Source organism: Phalacrocorax aristotelis, chromosome 6, assembly GCF_949628215.1.
Source record: "Phalacrocorax aristotelis chromosome 6, bGulAri2.1, whole genome shotgun sequence".
NCBI classification, from domain to species: domain Eukaryota; kingdom Metazoa; phylum Chordata; class Aves; order Suliformes; family Phalacrocoracidae; genus Phalacrocorax; species Phalacrocorax aristotelis.
In genome coordinates, this window is record NC_134281.1 from 10,079,092 (window position 1) to 10,095,396 (window position 16,305).

The window sequence follows — 16,305 nt, forward strand, 5'->3', positions numbered from 1 at the left end:
AAATGGCTTTATTTTGGAGAGCATGTGCATATATAAGGTGGTAAAATGAGAGCTAATGGGATGTCTTAAAGATTCCAACATCTAACGTTAGACATAAATGCACTGTACATAAATGTAAAGAACCCACTATCTAGTATTATTAGCTATGTATAAATGTAAATCTGACAATAAATTTTCATTAAATGACTCTCTTAATCTATATGCCTGAGGAATTGTTAGGTAAAGTACAGTGTCTGCATTTTCCTCTAGATGTTTATGTTACATTTATTAATTCAGCAGGAAAAAATGCTTGTGGAGACACTTGGGTGTTGCAGGAATTGCTCCAAATATAATAAATTCATAGTATTACAGAGGCAAAACCGTGGTCTAATATTAATACATTGCATTCAGAATGAACTTAAGTATGATAACACTAATCCCAGACTTGTTCTTACTGATCGTGTCGTATTTTTCTTTACATGGGCAAAAAGTATGGTCAGGAGTCATTGTGTATGTGTGGCTTTTTAATTCTCTTTGTGAGTTTCAGAAATCTTAGCCGACTCAATCTTTCTGCTGATAATTTTATTTTTAGTGCACAGGATTTACTTTAACTCTGCAGTTCTTTAACTGAAACAGTTTCATCTGAAGAAGGTGACATTTTTTGCATCTTTCAGTTTCCCTGGTGCTAAGTATCAAGAAGTTTAAAGGACAAAAGAACAAAATATGGAAAATCAATGCTTAAAACTGTACACTGAATCAACAGGGTTTTTTGAAGTGACGTAACTGGTTTCTCAGTGACATAAGTTAAAAAATTCTGGACTGTGTCTGGAAACTCACCATGCAACTTCTCTTGCTCATCGCACACTTATTTTTGTCTGGACTTGTGCTGGCCATGAGTTGTGTGAACCATCATTTCCCCATAGCATACCCTGTGCTTGCTCTGTTTCTCATTGTGCTTTGGTTTGTGCCATCACAGAATTTTGGGAAAAGCCATTTCTGTCTTCTCTCCATGGACTTTTATTCTTTGAATCTTTTCACTTAACTCCCTGCAGCTTTTCTTCTGCAACCCTGTTTGCCCTGTCCGTTCTGTCTGATACTACAGATGTCCAAATCGCATTCACTCAAAGGAAATAGTAGGCCACTTCAGGGGAAGACTTAGTCTTGGTGTGTATTTCTAAAGCCTATAAAGTGACTTTATGTAGTGCTATAGAAGTAATAAATAAGAATGCTAAAACACGACAGCTTCTTCTCCTCTCCACTTTTTTAAAGCCACCTCTTTCCACTAAAAGGTATAGCAAAAGAACATTTGTAGTTGTTCCATCATGTCAGCTCCCTTAATTTTTAGCCTCAGAAGAAATGAGCTTTAACTCAACTGTTTCCAGGTGCAGTGCGTTAGTCTCTATAGTGACCTTCCTCCCCCACCTCTACCTTCACCAGGGTAGAGTTTTCCTTACACTTATATATCTCAAGAAATGTCACATTCTTTTATTGTTCCTCTAGCATGTAATGTAGCCCTAGGTAGCCACTCTAGAAAAGGGGTTTTTCACAGTATAATTTCTGCCGTTTATTGCATACTGTGTAGCATTTTCTTAAGCTTTTCCTTTTCTGCCTTTCACCTTTCTGCTTTAAACAAATTACATGATTGATATTAATATTTTTTCCTGATAAAAATGTATTTTCCCTTGATCTTAGTGCTGGTAATACATTATTCAGTGTTCTTTCTTAATAAACGCCATTCGTTGTTCCATTACTCACAATAGTTATTACAACACTAAAGGTCTCGTTCATCAGAATGACTTGCAGAGGCAAAACCAAAACCATGATTTCTCCATGCATCAGGATAATAGCTATGGTGGATGCAAGTTATTTAACAATGTTTAAAATGTAATGCGTGGGTTTTTATATTTTCCTAGGAGAGTAACACTAAGGAAAGATTTGTGAACATAATTTATTTTATTGCATATGTATGCTTGTACATATTTTGCTCTTTCAGTAGAAGCCCATGAGGAGGTGAGCCTCTTGATTGCATCCTTTTTCATAAAACATCTTCCTTAAAATCACTGATATAGTGATTTTGAAAAGTTATTAGTTATCAGGCATTTCTTTGCATTCATGTCATCTTCTTGGATGACGATGGAAGGAGGAATTGTAATCTTGGATCATCTCTGCTAATATGAGGAAAAGTGGGCACAGATGTCCAGCAGAGAAGATTGTGAAGCTCTAGATCAAGTCTTGGATTTGGGATTCTGTTTGAGAGATATCTGTGTAACATTGCGGTGTGTTAAGTTCATGCTTATGTATTCTGGCATAAAATGGAAATCAACCAACTCCAGTATAATGCAAGTCAGGGATTTTAATCCATGTTAGTCATCATAAAAGTTTCTTGAAAAAAAGTAAAGTTGTAAGTATAGCTAGGGTGTCAAAACAGCAAAAATATTTTAATGTGATATTTGGAAACAAGTCCTAGTATATGGAAAAGTTGAGCTGTTACCTGAGCACAGAGGCAAACAATGAGCTTCCACTGCCAGAATTATTCTCTCAGTATGGTTAAATGCTATATGAGTCATCTGCTGGTGAACATGGTATACATATGGACAGTTGAAGGATGTAGCGCATGTTTAGTGCTTTCATGACTCTTCTAAGCCCTCATTTTTCTTTAAGTTTAACGGATTATACAGTTATTTTGTCTCTACAAACACTTTTATTTATTGTGTACAACTTTGCACTCTTTACCTAAATTATAAGAAACAAACAAGTTGGCCTAATTTGTATTCCAGAATGCTTGCTATAGAAATGAATTTGACAACTGCTTCTACATCATTTAAAAATATTTATGCCCTCTACATGTATTATGGATGGGTATATTGCTTTTAATATCTAGCTTGATTCTGCATTTGTTGATTAACTCGTCAATGTTGTGATTGCTTTACAGTGTTTCTACAGAGCTGTTTACTTTTCAGGTGTCTGTATCCTTCTTGGTCAACAAAGACTTGGGTGTCTGGAGGTTTGAATTGTTTTTTTGGGGGTTGTAGGGACTTTGGTTTTTTGTGGTTTTTTTTCTTTGTTTGTTTGTTTGGTTTTGGGGTTTTGTTCTGTTTTTTAAACTAAGACCATAAAAGTCATGGCAATGGTGGACTGGACAAATAGGAGAGAGGAAGCTGAGGACAGACTTATATGGGTGTGCCTGTGTGTATCCACACATTACTTATCAGGTGCAGTAGACAAGCTGTTTAATGCCCAAGGAGAAACAATTTTGAAAAAATGTGTAAAGTTTACCTCAAAAATAAATAAATTGGCAAAAGAACCAAAACAGCTGAAGATCTGAAGGAGACAGCTGGAAGATCTTTTAGCAGCATATAAGGCTCCCCTTAAAACTTAGCTTGTCTATACTGGCATTTAGAATGGATCTGTGTTGCTTTATCCTGGGGGCTGGAAGTTCAGATCCCAATGCCACTAGTGCATGCAGTATTGTATTTGACCTTTAGCTTTTAAATAGGCTAACAGTGTTTTGTTTGAATTTTGTGTATCTTCCATTTTAAGTATATCATGTTGAGGGCTAGACTGGTGGTGCAAAGGGTGTTGAGACAGGTTTATAGGCATGCAGCTTTACTATCAGGAGCCACAGGTGAAGACATACATCAAGTGACTGGTGGTAGGCAGACTGGGAAAAAGAGAAGCCTTGTTCAGCAATAGCCAAAACACTGGTGTGTTATCAGCACTGTTTTAGTCACAAATCCAAAACACAGTTCCATACACACTACTGTGAAGAAAGGTAACCCCATCCCTGTCAGACCCAGTCTGATTGGGAACTACTTGATTTTCATCAGGACACGCTCAGTAGGCCAACCTCAGGTTCCTGCTCATGATGCTGTTAATGTTAACTGGAGCGTGCTGTGCTCAGGGTTGGGTGCTGCTTGGTCAGTAAGCTTTGTGTAGGCATTTTCTTGGGTCCACTGGTGTAACCCAAAAGCTACAAAGAGGCAGTAGGAGAAGGGGGCAGAGGAAGGGACTGTTTTCATGGTGGTCACAGTCATGCCCTAGGAGAATCTGCTGTAACAGCAATACCATGGCTTCCAGGTGCAACTCTGAGAGATAAACACTGTGAAGGCAGAATGGAAAAATACTGTTCCAGAGGGGCTGGGAAACGCGGCTGCAGCCTGGGTGAATGAAGAGCTGCAAGGGGAAGGCCGGCTATGGGATTGCAAATGGATGGCTCTTAGCATCATACATATTAAGGTGCTTAGGTACTATGCGACAGACCACAGTCTATTTTAATATTAAGTGTAGGTAATTTAGCTTGATTGACCATGCTAAGAAAATGGCAATATATTTAAACAGTAATAATTTTGATGTTTTCTTCACTGCTAGGTTAAGCAGGGGAAACCACATGTAGTGGATTCAAGTCCATCATAATCTGCATATGACGTGAGAAATTAGTCCTTGTCAACACCACCGGGATTGGTTGCATGCATCACATTTAATGGGCTTTCTGTTCAGTAGCTTCTGTGGGTGGTGAAAATGGAAAATAATCTACACAGGCTTTTCCCTTCAACCCCATGTAGAGCATTAAATACCATCCCCATGGAGAGGATCTAGGCTATGGCTGTCAAAGATACTTGAGCACCTTTTCTAGTTTATAATTCTTCTTGGCTTTTTCAGAACAGAAATAGCAGTAACATGTTATATTTTGGCTCCCTGAGAGGGAGGGGGTTTGTTTGTTGTTGGGTTGGTTTTTTTGTGTTTATTTTGTTTTTAAATTAGAGGCCGTTTTCTGAAACTGGAAGAACTCAAAATACATAGTTAAATCTTGTACAAGGGTGGGAGTGGAGGTTGTTGAGAGACAAAGCTGCTCTAGGGACAAAGGGTTAGTAGAAAAACTGACTAATTTTTAGAATAAAATTATTTCTTTTTGGTAGTGTTTTTAAGTATTCTTTGATCAAAATGGCAAATCCTGGCTGCTAGGAACAAGACGATTCATTGATATGTGTTTGGGTTAAATAAGTAATATTCTGAATTGTGTGGATTTCATCCTCACAAAGTGGCAGTGAGGGGAGGAAATAAGTAAAAAATAACAAAGCATGAAAAGAGGAAGATAGCATGCAGGGCATTTCTCCATTGTACATCACTTCTTGAATGTGGTGCAGAATTCAAATGTCTAAGTAGGAATATCACTTTCCACATAATCAAACCTTTTAAAGGGAAAAATGCAAGGATGCATTTAAGGATATAGTTTGTAGGATAAAGGGCAGCTTAGAAAAAGCAATAGAAAAATCTGAAGTAAGCCACAAACATCATTTACTGGAGAGTTACTTTGTTCCCTTAACTACAGTGTGTGACACAAGTTGTCTTAGCTTGCTGAATTAAAAAAAAAAAAAATTTCTGTAAGACCTTGGAAAAAAAACAACTAAGTTATTTTCATTTTGCCATGTAAATTTGCAGTGTTTTTACAGTGAAATTGAGTAGTAGAATCAGGAGTGTCAAAATTAATGAACAGGTGATATTAATATGGTAAAATGACAAACTTCAAAATCTAAGAATACTCTTTGGATTGTTTCTAAGATACTAATTTATATTAGTACAGAGGGATAATGGTGTTGCAGTTGGTTTTACATATTTTAAGTTAGCAGCCCATTTTTTACTATCTTGTGTTCTCTGGTTACAACCAGATTCGTAGCTTTCCTAGAACAGTGCTCACGTGAGTGCTCAGCAAAAGCCTTGAGCTTTGTTACCAGCGGGTGGTGATCTCGACAGCTTGTCGTTAAGGACAAGTAATTGTATCATAAAGTAAAGGGGCATTTTGGAGTACCAGCACCATCTCAATTAAGCATCCAATGGGGAGGTCTGTGGAGGCAGGAAGACAGCCTTAAAGAATTAGTGCCATCACTCCTTATAGTCCATACAGAGAAAGTAATTTCCAACGGTATTCCAGGCTATGGGTCTCTGACTCTAAAGATAACATGTAACGAGCAGACACCTGTCTTGATGTCCTAGGGACCCGTCTTTAGGTGAATCTTATCTTCTGTTCCTGCTTCTCCCTGTGCATTTGACACCAACGAATCTATGGCTTCTGCTATTTTAAGAATGAAGCACAAAACAAACCCTCTGGCCCCCAAAACCAAATAAGCTTGGAGAATTGAGACCTGCGTTTAGATTTTCTCTCAAAAATATATTATATGTATGGGTAGTATATATATAGGCTGGGCAAATGCAATCTGTCTATTCATGAAATTTTACTAAACTGTAATAATATTTGGAAATATTTCAGTGTATATCAACTTTTTCTTAATTTTAGCACTCTTATTTTTCAGGGTGTAATGTAGAATGCCAGTGTAATTTTTTTTTTCTAGTATGGGTTATACAGATTTGAGATCTGTTGTGGCTGTAAAATTAGTCTACTTGCTATGGAAGCCTTTAATACTATATTCCCACCTACAACTGCAGGAACGCAGCTTGAAGGAAATTTAATTAGGAAAATGAGGCAGATGAAATAGGCAATGTAATGTATATGTGCAATATGAAGAAGAGTAAATACACTTTTTATCTGAATAGTCAGAATAGAAACTGTGTTAAACTGGGCTGAAATTTTCTTTTATCAGAAATTGATTTCTTTCATTTTCCAACATTACTGTGTAATTGTCCTCCTTATTACTGGGATTAGAAAGACTACTAACATTAAAGAAGAAACATTCACCAATTATATTTAGTTTCTGTCTTAGCTGGCAATGACCTCCTTATTATATGAAAAATGGAAATACCTGGAGGAACAGAGTTAGTGAGGTGATTCCAATCAGCTGGGAAACCTTGTGCACACACTATTTGCATCTCATGACCTGCGTGCATGCACCTGTACTCTATTGATTTCTGCTTGTTTACAGGTCATTCAAGCAATGCGCAGGTAGAATTCAGATGACTGAAAACTTGCTTTGCTGGTAGCAGTTTCCTGCCTCGCTGCACTCTGGAATATTCCAGTCTTGCTGCAGTGTGTTGCTGTGCAGCCACGGATTTTTCGGTTGTACCCATTACTCATTTCCCTAATGTATTTTTTAGCATTTGTATTAGTTCTGAGCACAGACGATCATGCTTTACAGAAAACACAGAGGATCACTAGGGCAGAAAACAGCTTAAGTAATATATAATAGATATAATAGATTGTGAATAATTGTTTAAGAAAAACTCATAATCCCCTTTCAGAATTGAAAGAACAGCACTGGGAAGTCTGCAGTATTACATAGCGCAACCAATACAACTGACACGCTTGTTTGAAACACATGCTGTATTTATTTAGTGTGAATCAAGAGAGAAACACATGGCTCAGATATATTATTGTATAGTAAACAAATACAAAAGGTTTTAATACATATATTAATTCTATGCGTGAGACTTAAAAATGTTGTGATCATTCTGGGTAAATCCACTTGGGCTGGAGCCTGATTTTTCAACCTATTGCTTAGGGAGGTGTGAGGCCAGTGCTTTTACTTTACTGGTCCTTTCTGGACTTTTTTTTTAACAAGATGACAGTAAAAAAAGTGAAGATGCATGTGGTACAGTCAACCTGAATTCAGTGGTCCACAGAATGTAAGGATCCATTTATCACTTCCTGAAAATGCATTTTTAATTGTTTTTAACTCAGTGACAATACCCATTGATATTAGAGAACAATGGTGACCCAAACTCTGTGGCTAATAATGTTTCATATATTTATTTTGACAAATGTTGAGTGTATTCGTATAAGATGTCAGCTCAACTCACAAAATCTTTTTTGAAAATCTCTGTTGAAGTGTGAAAAAGGACGTGTGGCATGGTTCTGATAGGGCCATCAGATATGTATTTATCTCAATACAGCTTAGGGTTAGGTTTAATAAAAACATTCCAGTGATGAAATTATGTCCAGTAACTGATAGGGTCCAGATGATCGTGAATATCCTGAAGAGACCCTTCTCCTTTATGGTGTTATTGTGCATTGCAGATGTGTTCTCTATAGGTTCACTGGAGGTTGTACAAGTTGCCTGTGATGATGTGTGGATTTGTAGAGTTATGGCCATGGTTTTGGGTTGTGAATGATCTTCTTGAGTTAGGGAATTCTGCCGCTTCCCTGCTTGCTACAGGTTGCCTGTTGGAGCAGTACCTACTGGCTACAGTGCTCTGTTTGACCTCAGATAAACCCAAATGTCAGGTTTGGAATTTCGGCTCCATTCCATCATTCTGGTACGTTCTGCCCACTGCTTCGTGGTACTAGCCCTTCCCATTTTGAGATATTGAACACTCAGGATTTTCCACGAATTTAACATCTCTGTATACGGACTAAATGGAGGTCTTAAGGCCAGATTAATAATCGACTATTCAATCTAAACAGGATTCCAAATCCTCAGAGTTAAAGGGGGATAGAGAAATATGTTTTTATTGTACGGGTAGTCGCTTATTGGGTAGGATAGTGGAATATTTAGGTAAGCAGTACAATAGGATATTTAGATATTTAAGCTAGAAGACCTTCATATTGGATTTCTTGTTCAAATAAAAATGGTTTTGACTGTTTATCAACTCTCCAATGTGGTCCTTGTCTGTCCCAAATCGACTTCCTGCAGTGATGTTTTGACTTAGAAAAACTTTTACCTCAGGGGATGACCTTGCCCCTAACATGAACACCTTAACACAAACTTATCCTTGATTCTTGTAATTATCAATATTTGTTCTATTCTGCAACTTGAATAATTTCACAACATACACTTCATAATGGGATTTGGTTATTTTTAAATGAGTTTCAGTGTCATCATTAGACTGGCATGACCCATAGGAGCCCCTAGTAATTTTAGATAGATAATTAGAATAGTAAAGCATCATGCCATCCATTTCTGGCTTCCCTGGAGTCTCAGTCGTTGAAGCATGGGATTCAGGCCTTATTTCTGATGTCATCATCTTTATCCTGCTATTGTTTACTGTTTTTTGCCTATGGCAGCAGCCAGCCAGAGGACTTCTGGTAATTACTAAAATCTCAGGTTTGCTGCTGCCTTAAATAGAATTTCAAAGCATCAGATTTTAAATTCAGCTTCTGTTAGTTTAAAGCCTTGGTTCTGGGTTTAAGTCTATTCCATGTCACTGGACAGTGCTTTTAGTTACCAGCAGTCTGGAAGACAGAACAAGAAATGATTGGTAGTACGTTTATTTCTGTCCATAGTATTGCAGGATGAAATGGTAGGTGTGGTGGTACAGTTGGTTTTCCAGCTACTGGAAATAACAACTTATGGTTTCATCACTGGATGGTAGTCCTGGCTATTTAATGTGTTTTCCTCCTTCATCAGACACGTTTCCTTCATTGTGAAGAGAACTGCGTCTTTTTATCATATCATGTGAAAACATTCTTGCATGTTTTACTCAGAATGGGAAACCCCTGCAGGGGGGTTGCTGATGGACTATTTAAGAGAAATGAGGAAGATTGAAGTTCCTAATAATTATTTTTTAAGACATCATCACAAGCACATCAGCACATAGCAGGTGTTTCCTATGGTAAGTAATTTTTCTAGTAGTTAAAGAGACTTGATTTTTGTATGCTGTCAAGTTTCAGGTTTAATCTACATTAAGGGATGCATCTTCTCAGACACTTAAGCTTCTGTTGACTTTATTGGAAAAAAATAATTATACAGCCTTTTCAGATCTTTGAAACAGGGATGGCTAAAACCTTCACTCTTCTGTGGTCTGCTCAAGCATTTCCTTTAATCTGTGATTTTCAGAATTAAAACAAGACATGGTGTCTTCTTAGAGAATGTTTATTACTTGAATGTGTAGTCATCTGATTGGTTATTGTATCTTATACTAAGTTTTATACATATTTTTCTGGGGTAAAGCCTGACAAATGCATCTGCTATCCTTAATTTAATTTAGTTAAGTTCTTTTGTGGAATCAGATAGCTGAAAAAGCCAGAACTTCCTTCCAAAGAACAAGTACTTAAAGACACTTTCAACCTGTGCACTTAGAGGGGGTTGTTATATGTACTTTTGTTGGAGCAGATATGAGGAGTGAGGCCTTCAATTAGAATAAATCTTTTAGATGAAGAACCAAGTTCGGGTCTTACTAAACACAGTAGGCTTGCAAGAAAAGACCTGCAGCAAAAGACCCTACATGAGTCTAACAGTGTCTTTTACCATCTGAAGCAACTTATAAAACTGAATTTTCTGATTAGTCACTTGGTTTAAGCAAGGTAATGTTAGTGTAATGCTTTCAATGTGTCTGAAGTATTGTTACATGAAATTCTTCATTACTTCATGTTTTACCCTGCAGCACCTTGGATATTTCTGATTGAATTAAATACTTTAAATACTCTAGGGCTTAAAGACCTAAAATAGGTCTTTGTGCCTTAGTTATTGAAGAAGGATTTTCATCCTAACCAGGAAGACAGAAAATTTTAGTGGATGAAAGTGGAAATATTTGGCTTTCTTTGCATAAGAGAAAATGTTGCACACAACTATTGATAGTCTTCACATTTCAGTTGCTCAAACTAGAAAGTATGGATGGAAAATGACTAAATATGCTTTTCTTAATTTGTCAGTATTTCTTCAATTGAGGTATTTAGTGGAGAGATTGATTTAGAAAATGTGGTTTCTTTATTTCCTAAGTCCTGTGTGCCTTGTTTTGCATTGTGACAGAGGGCATGTGAAATATTATTCATGCTTCTCCAAGCCCATATGACTTAAATGTATACAATGCAGAACAAATGAAAATGAGAGGGAGAAATGACATTCTCTGTCTAGAATTTTGTAGCCCTGCCAAGATGATGACAAAAGGGATTAAGAAATCATATGTAAAATTTTTGCTTTGGAAAGAAGCCACGCCTTTCCACCACCCCTTCGAAGAAGTGATACTTTCAGGAAAGCCTTACCAACCTTTCCAAAACACCCAATGCCTTGGTGAGCCCAGGAGACACTTTCAGTAGCTGCCTAGACAACGTGGTTTTCTCATGTCTGTTGTTTGGAAAAGCAAAGTCAGTCTGTAAATTATCTTAACTATTGTCTCTTTCAGACCCTGAAGATTAACATTTATCATGCTGAGATTCGGGCAGCACCTCATCAAGCCCTCCATGGTCTTCCTGAAGACTGAGCTTTCCTTTGCTCTCGTCAACCGGAAGCCGGTGGTCCCAGGACGTATCCTTTCATGCAGCGCCTTGACAATGGGCACCCACGCTCTTGGGAGAAGCAGGAGGAGCTCTGTGCGCTTCAAAGGCCAGGTAGGATGCTACGCCGGTTATTCTGAAACCAGGCAGTGGAACGTAACACGCTTGATCGGTGTTGCAGAACTGCCGAAACCAGTTGCTTAGCAACTGTGACCTTAGAGGTGAATTTCTATTGACCTTTTCACCACAGAAGATGTATAAACAACCAGGTGCTACTAAAAGCATTTTAAAGTGTATCTGAGGTGGTACTGTTTAAATTTCATATTATGCTAAATAACACATCCTGCTTCCCTTTTAATAATGTCACTTATTTTTAGATGTGGTACCTTCTTTATGGAGGTTTTTCAATTTCTCCCAGCTAAATGTAAACAATTTGTCAAATGGCAGCAGAATCCTGTATGAAGACTTTTTTTTATTTTGGGGGTGGGGTGAGGGGGTGGAGACAGATTGCTTTGATTAATTTAGGTAGGAATGGATTAAATAAACCATCTGTATAGCACACATTTCCTCAGGAAAAAATGAGGCCCCACATTGTAAGTAAAATTCTCAGTATAGAAACTGTATAGGAACTTGATTCTGCAAGGCGCTAAAGGTACCTATTCAGTGTATTTTGTAGTGTGGCTTATTATTTTCCAGTCAAAATTCTGCTGTTGTGTAACTTGTGCTGATTTCACTGGCTGGATGTGGAACTTTTCAGAGATACTCATGACTGATCACTTAATTTCTATAGAGGTCCGTGGTAAAATTTTAGTTGGAACTCAGTAAGGCAACAGCTGAAAGTGTTTTGGGAAAAGAATAAAGTTGTCTGGAGTTTACTGAAAGCTTTCTTATTCTTCTGTAATTTTTTGTTGATTCTTTCATAATTTAATGTATAATTTCAAATTTAGTAACATTAAATAGGTATTTTTTAAAAACATAAGTGTGTTTCTTCTGAAATATGGAAACTTCCTCTCCTCCTGTCACTTCTGTAGATTATAATTCTCAATATAGAACTCCTCTGTACACCTGCTTTGAACAGTGTCTGTTTGTACCAGAAGTCAGATCATTTGGTTATAAATGTACAGCAAAGATGCATAGACTTTATAGAAACGTTAAAGGTGGTGTTATCTCGCCAATATATTTTCATCAATGAAATGAACAGTTCTCAGCTTCACGTTTCTGAAGTATCTGATGTAAATTGATGTGATTACAGATTTGTCATAAAAAAAAAAACAAAACCAAAAGATTTTCAAAGCTGTCTAAAGACAGTATCACGTCAGTCACTGTGAGAGGCAGAGCCTGTAAATGCCTGAGCAGTATGTTGGTATATGCATTGTCCAGGTCTGAGAGTAAATAAAATGTTATCTGTACTGTGTGTGGAAGTTTTAAAAACAACAGCTAATGATTTTTTTCAATTAATCAGTTAAGTGAACTATTGCATCTGTTGTTAAAAACAAAGAAGAGTTATGTCAGATGAAAGATACTTGTTTTAAAGTTTTGTGAGCACCTAGTAATGACAATTTAAGCAGCCTATAAAACTTAATTATTACAAGCTTCTTTCCTTCTTAAATAATTAAAGATTATAAACTCTAGTTGTATAGTTATTGCTGACTGTTTGGCAAATACATTTATTTGCTTGGGTTTAGCTTTGTTATCCCATAATGAGTATTGCAGCATATTTTATAGTGTCGCAGTGTTTTAATAGCTCATGTGTTGTAATATATAATGTAGGCTTTGTTTCTCCATTGAAAAAATGTTCAAGTAATAAAAGCCCAACCCTTTACCTTTCTCATTACAATAAGAAAAAAATTAGAAAATATCTTGATGCACAGGCTACAATACAGTGTGTAAAATAGAGCAATTTGTGGTTGTAAGCCTTTAAAATGTCTGTATAATGCAGCATTCATCTCAAGACCTGGCAGTAAGAAGTGTATTTTCTTTGTTTTATTGCAATAATTTTATCTGCCTTGTCTTTGGCACACTTGTGACATTCCATTTCTTTTTTTTTTCCAGTAGAAAATAAAATATTAATGTGTGTGAATTAGAGAGACAAAGGAAATCAGTTTGAAAGCCAGCTCACTCCAGGTGGTGGCTTTAATTAACTAGTAAGGTTGAAATTCCATCTTGAAACAGAACGTAGGATTGGAGTTGTGAATTTGCTGTAAAGTTCTAAAATAAAGCTGTAGTCTGGAAAAAAATCAGTCAGAATGGTCTCGTGGAGTTCAGTGTTCATGATTTGAGCGATGCCAAAACATGCTTGTTCTCTTAACATGTTGCAAAGTTTTGATTTGCTTATTTCCAGCTGCCAGTCCTGTGAATTCAGTTTGATACTTGAAAGTCAAACTGTGCTAATAGTAACCAAGAATAGGAATAGCAAGAACATAGTATTCATGGGGAGGAGAGAGTTCTCCTGTTCCTGAAGAAAGCTGCCTCAGTTGCCTCAGCATTAGACTTCCGTTTAATGGGCACACACTAGTTCATGGACTCGGGAACCTGTTCGTAACAGGATCCCTTTGAGTGAAGATGTGATTGTTGCAGATTCCCAAATAGGAAGTAACTGGGATCTTACTATTGAGTAAGGGATATCTGGCAGTCCTGGGAATCTCTACTGTGTAAGCTAAAATATGCGCATTTATTTAACAGCAGTAGCAAACTCATTTGCCTCTTTTGGCACAACCAAATGGAGAGGGAGAGCTACGTGTGGTCAGTGTGCAGGATTAGTGCATGTTCCCCTGAGGACAGTTGGTCCTTTTGCTGTCACTAATAGGAAAATTGTCAAGGCTCAGAGGTGTCTGACCACAGCCTGTGTGAAGACGTCAAGTCATTCGACTCCCATAACAAAATGAGGTGTACATACCTGCTCTGCTCTTGCATATAGTTTAGAGGGGAAGATGGGGCAGGGAAGCCCCATCTGCTTGTCTGTCTTATTTCAGAGCAGCCAGACATGTGGTATTGGGGGACAGTGTTGATTAATGAGATATTGTTTTTGGGGGTGTCTTTTTGTGTTGGTTTTCTGTTTTGTACAGAAAGGGCATGATTTTGTTTTGCTAATGGCTGTGAATTGGTATGGAGCCAAGAGTCTAGGTGGGAATCCTGTATGCAGTGCACATCTTGGCAGTTACCTTGGGAGTGGGGAGGAGGTATTGTGTAAGCTTGCTGGCATTCTTATACTTGTAGAGGTACCAATATGATTTTCTATGAAAAATAGGGTCCCTGTTCCCTCTACCTTCTGTTATCTTGCTGCTCTCAAAGAGTGATTGTGAAAGAAGTAATTTGTGGCTCCCTGGAACAACTACATGGTTGTTTTAGAGGCAGTAGATAGAATGGTAGATAGATATCTGTAGATAGATAGTAGATAGAATTCCAGTAGCTGGAATGGTGCAGGGATGTGTCTGTAGTCAGCAAACGCATTGTTTCTGTCACACAAAAGGCACAAGACGAACTGAATCGGTTCATGCAACCAGCATGAGCTAAGCTTCTGCTTGTCTTCCTTAAATTATTTCATTCGGAGCCTTGCTGCTTCCATAGTTCAGAGCAGAACTATAGTGTCTTTTTAAAGAAAATCCATCTGCTCTTTGACAGGGACTCTTTGCTCTTTAATATGGTAACAAATACTTTGTGAGTGACATACCATTTTATTGATGTTTTCCTAGCCATACACCATAGCTTTACATGGTTTTGCTCACATCTTCAATAAATATGAACTGGGTTTTTTTATCACTGCCTTTCTCATTGCATTGTGCAGGGTACTTGCTTTCATCTTGTGTTAAACATGAAAAATGAATTTGAACATTAGGAGAATCCATTTGGGGGCTAGGACTTCTATTATAAATAAAATTATTCATTTGTTATGTCCAATTTTTTTTCAGCAGACAAGGTATTGATCTTTGGATTTGTGTTCAGGATGCCATAAGAAGAACTAGCACAAAAGGAACACAGCAACATTTGTAAATTGATCGAATGCAATATGTAATGACAGAGACAAACATCAGATCTATGGCAATACTATATTATACAAAGCATTTTTCAACAGTTTATTGAATTGGTTATTAAAAAGAACAGGCTTTCCAGCTGGGAACAATGAGCTGAGGGTTATCAGGACCAAGCAATTTTATAGAAATTTGTGGTGGACACTGTGGCTCCCTCAGCAAGTGCACATGTATGCGTGTGTGTGCAATAAATTAGAATAAACACTTTACAATAACTTTTAATCTGGGTTTGATTATGAAAAGGTTTTTCCATTAAAAAAAAAAGGAGATTAAAAAAGACACTGTTTAACTCTTATATACTGAATTTTGAGGACTATTTGGTATTGCTATTTCCATAGAGATCTGGTGTTTTCCACCAGAAAGTATTCCGATTGAGGGGAACAGACTGTATACAAAAACCCAAAGCATGTGATGTTTTCTGGCAATTTCATCACTAGATTGAGTTAATGGTCATTATTTGTTGCTGAGACAGTGTGTTGTACTATGAGTTACTGCAGCTTGTTCCTTTTATTAATGAGTAGATAAAACATTATTTGAATGAGATGCTCCTTCAAAGACTTGATAGCACCGTAAGCTGCGGTGTAACTGTTCTGGGTCTGTTGCATGTGTGGGATGGGATCCAGGGTCATGCGATGTAAGCATAGCATCTGCTTCGCGGTACGATTTGTCTGTTTGGGAGCCTCCCTGTCATATGCTGTCAGAATTGCAGTATTACTTCAGACTGACATATTCTGTATTGTCACAAAGGATTGCTGCTTTTCTTAAAAGATTTGAGTTTAAAAAGAATTAATCTTTTGATTAGGCTTATTTGTTAATATATTTTAAAAGTAAGCTTTAATTTAGTTATGGTCCTGACAGAATTTCCGTTGAAGAGAGCAAACTGGCTCTGGAAAGAACAGTAGTAGTCTCTCTCAAGTTTGGTTGAAAATAAGATGTTTAGCATGTATATGAAATTTTAATTCTTCATAAAGTTACAGAGCTGCTGTCTATTCTGATTTAGGTAGTTTGTACACTGCACATTTATCACATCTGTATTTATGCTACTTAATTACAAATTTTATGGGTTTTAGCCTAAACAAGTGTTAAGATTTGCCATAAAACTAAGATATAAAAAATAAAATTCAGTTATATTGCAGAATATATAAATTTACATTTACATATTGCAGTGATGTACACTGCACTGTTAGAACTACATAT

At 37.1% G+C, this 16,305-nt stretch overlaps 1 protein-coding gene across 28 annotated transcripts in view; it reads left to right on the forward strand.

Moving 5' to 3' along the window:
• The window catches only part of FHIT (fragile histidine triad diadenosine triphosphatase), a 628,816-nt gene that overhangs the window by 182,772 nt on the left and 429,739 nt on the right, over nt 1–16,305 (forward strand). For 15 of the 28 annotated variants that reach the window (XM_075095830.1, XM_075095828.1, XM_075095825.1 and 12 more), the window contains one exon: nt 10,990–11,111. In XM_075095830.1, the coding sequence (XP_074951931.1) occupies nt 11,012–11,111 (100 nt within the window). In that variant the 5' untranslated portion in view covers nt 10,990–11,011. Of the gene's footprint in view, nt 1–10,974; nt 11,195–16,305 lie in introns of all 28 variants that reach the window. The other 13 variants (XM_075095806.1, XM_075095807.1, XM_075095813.1 and 10 more) reach the window with 2 other exon arrangements.